At 32.8% G+C, this 2449-nt stretch overlaps 1 protein-coding gene across 1 annotated transcript; it reads left to right on the top strand.

The window, feature by feature from the left end:
* The first annotated feature begins 201 nt into the window (after window positions 1–201).
* Window positions 202–2171, top strand: LOC120580043 (uncharacterized). The gene is made up of 6 exons (XM_039832976.1): window positions 202–521; window positions 621–850; window positions 939–1163; window positions 1242–1334; window positions 1412–1516; window positions 1878–2171. The coding sequence occupies exons 1-6, from the start codon at window positions 302–304 to the stop codon at window positions 2130–2132; spliced, it is 1128 nt and encodes a 375-aa protein (XP_039688910.1). The 5' UTR covers window positions 202–301; the 3' UTR covers window positions 2133–2171.
* The last annotated feature ends 278 nt before the right edge of the window (window positions 2172–2449 follow it).

Genomic DNA, 2449 nt, shown 5'->3' with positions numbered 1-2449 from the left:
TATATTTAGCCCCACATTACTTTTAATTTACATGTCATTTATTTATGTTATACCATTTGGAACTAGGTGTGAATCAAATGACGCATATAGTTTGAATGTTAACAGAAAGTTGAAACAATTAATGAGAGAGGTAGAGATGCTAGGTGTTAGTGTTGAAACTGAGCTGCATTTGTTCTTCCCTGTTTGTAACTCATATTACAGTTACTTAGTTATGATGCTTTATGGACATCTTAATATTACTTTGTGTGCTAATATATTGAGTTGAGATTATTTTAAAAATATTTTCATATTTAGAGCAGCAATGGCTAAAAGAAGGAAATTGAGTATTGGGCATCGAGAAAATAGTAATGAAGGAAGACAGTCCATTCCCACTAATTCAAACTCAACCAATGTGCAAGGAAGTAATGGTGCAGAAACTGGTTCTAGTCCTAGTCATACAGAAAGTGTCATGCCTGAGTCTGTAGAATCTCACTCCATTCCTTCTAACATAGAAGCTGAAGAAGAAGAACGTATTGTGGAAGGTATAAATATTATATACCATTTTCTATTTTGTTTGTTTATGTTAATTCTTTGAATTTGTTTTTATGTTATTATGTCTTTCCTTTTACTTGTGGATGTAGGACCTAAACGACGTAGAGGTCCAACAAGAATGTTAGATATATGGGAAATGGAGGATGATTTCATAATTGTTAAGTTGGATAACTTTGGACGACCAATTGGTGATGAAGGGACAGCTTTTACTCGTTACTTAGGTAGTATTGTTAGAAGGTCTCAATATGCACCCATCAACATCAAAACTTGGAAAGATATGCCCTCAGATAATAAAAAAGCGATGCTGAAACAAATAGAGGTATTAAGTTTGCAAGTTTTTTAATTATTTGTGTATCAGAATTTGTAATATAACTTACATTTTTTATTTAACATCTCTCAATGTGTAGAAACGATTTGAGTTTGTTCCTCCAATAACCGATGAATTGCGAGAAATGATAAAATCTGATTTGAATGAAAAATGGAGACAATGGAAGGGTGATTTAAAGGCAACTGGATTTGACCCAAGTAAAACAGTAGATGAAATTGTATCTGGAATTGAGTTACGTGATGCTAGGATTGACGAAGTTCAATATCCTGGATTGGTTGAATATTGGTTCTCTGATGAAGCAAAAGTAAGTCTAAGTCATACATATTATACGTAATACACTAAAATGCATATTATTATGACTAATATTTTATACCAATTGTAGAAAGCGAGCACAATCAATAAACAAAATCGTGCCAAGTATCAGGATGTCCATTGTATGGGGACAAAAAGTCTCCCAAAATTTATTGATGAAAAGGTTTGATTTTTGTATTTTTCATTGGATGAGTTGTATTTAAAAACAATAAACATATAACCTGTTTGTTTAGTTTTTAGATGAAAAAGGGAAAAGGAGTGATGCCTGGACGTCAAGATATTTACATTGAAACTCGCACACGTAAAGATGGGTCAATTGTCAATGAAAAAGCTGCAAGAATGATTGTAAGCATCTAACATTTTTGGAACGCATAATGATTCTCTGTTTTTCTGAATTTTGAATCGAATCCCTGTTATACCATTTGAAAGTTTGATATCTTGCTGTTGTTTGATTTCTTGTAGTAATTATGATTTGGTGAGATATGGAAAACCATGAGTGAGTAGAGTATTGTTTGTTGTGTGGCTTATAAAATATAGTTTAGGTGCTTTAGCATGTTAGCAACAAGATCAACAAATTAAATGCTTGAGTAAATATTTTTGTCACTATGTTTTGCCAACTGCTTGTGTATTAATAGCAGCGCCAAGAAACTCTCGTGCCTTTTCATGCTTGATTGCCAACTGTTTTTAATTATGTTTTGGGTTTCAGGAAGAACTAAAAAAAGATAGTAATGAAGATGGAACATCTCAATCAACTCAAAACAATCAGGGTTCTATGTCTTGGAAGGATGACATATTTTCTAAAGTACAAGGAGCTGCAAAGAAGGGGCGCGTGCGATGTATGGGAAAGTTACCTAAATCTAAAAAATCAAAGGTTGATTTGTCTGAAAATGAAGAGCTGCGTGATAGAGTTAAGACTATGGAGGGCTTGTTAGCAAATGTCATGACTTTGATTCAAAGTTGATTTTCTGGAGAAGATGTGAATGAGATAATGCAAGTTTCTAGACAGGTACTTTTGAATTTTCTAATCTTCATATAAAAATACAAGTTGCTTCATTGATTTAAGAGAACATGGGATTTATATAATTACCTGTTTATGAAAACAATGTTGGTTTTGTGTTTGAGTTACACAATTCGTTGAATTTCGCATGTGGTGGTTCGAACCATTTAGCAATACTCTTGATTTAATACTAATCTTTATCTGCAATTTTCAATTTTTTGTGATATAGGTTACTGATGCTTCTAGTGTTCCTAACCCTTTGAATTACCCTAGTCCAAGCA

The sequence above is a fragment of the Medicago truncatula genome, chromosome 4 (genome assembly GCF_003473485.1).
Source record: "Medicago truncatula cultivar Jemalong A17 chromosome 4, MtrunA17r5.0-ANR, whole genome shotgun sequence".
NCBI classification, from domain to species: domain Eukaryota; kingdom Viridiplantae; phylum Streptophyta; class Magnoliopsida; order Fabales; family Fabaceae; genus Medicago; species Medicago truncatula.
Note: the sequence above shows the minus strand (reverse complement) of the source record. Positions and strands in the feature narration are given on the sequence as shown.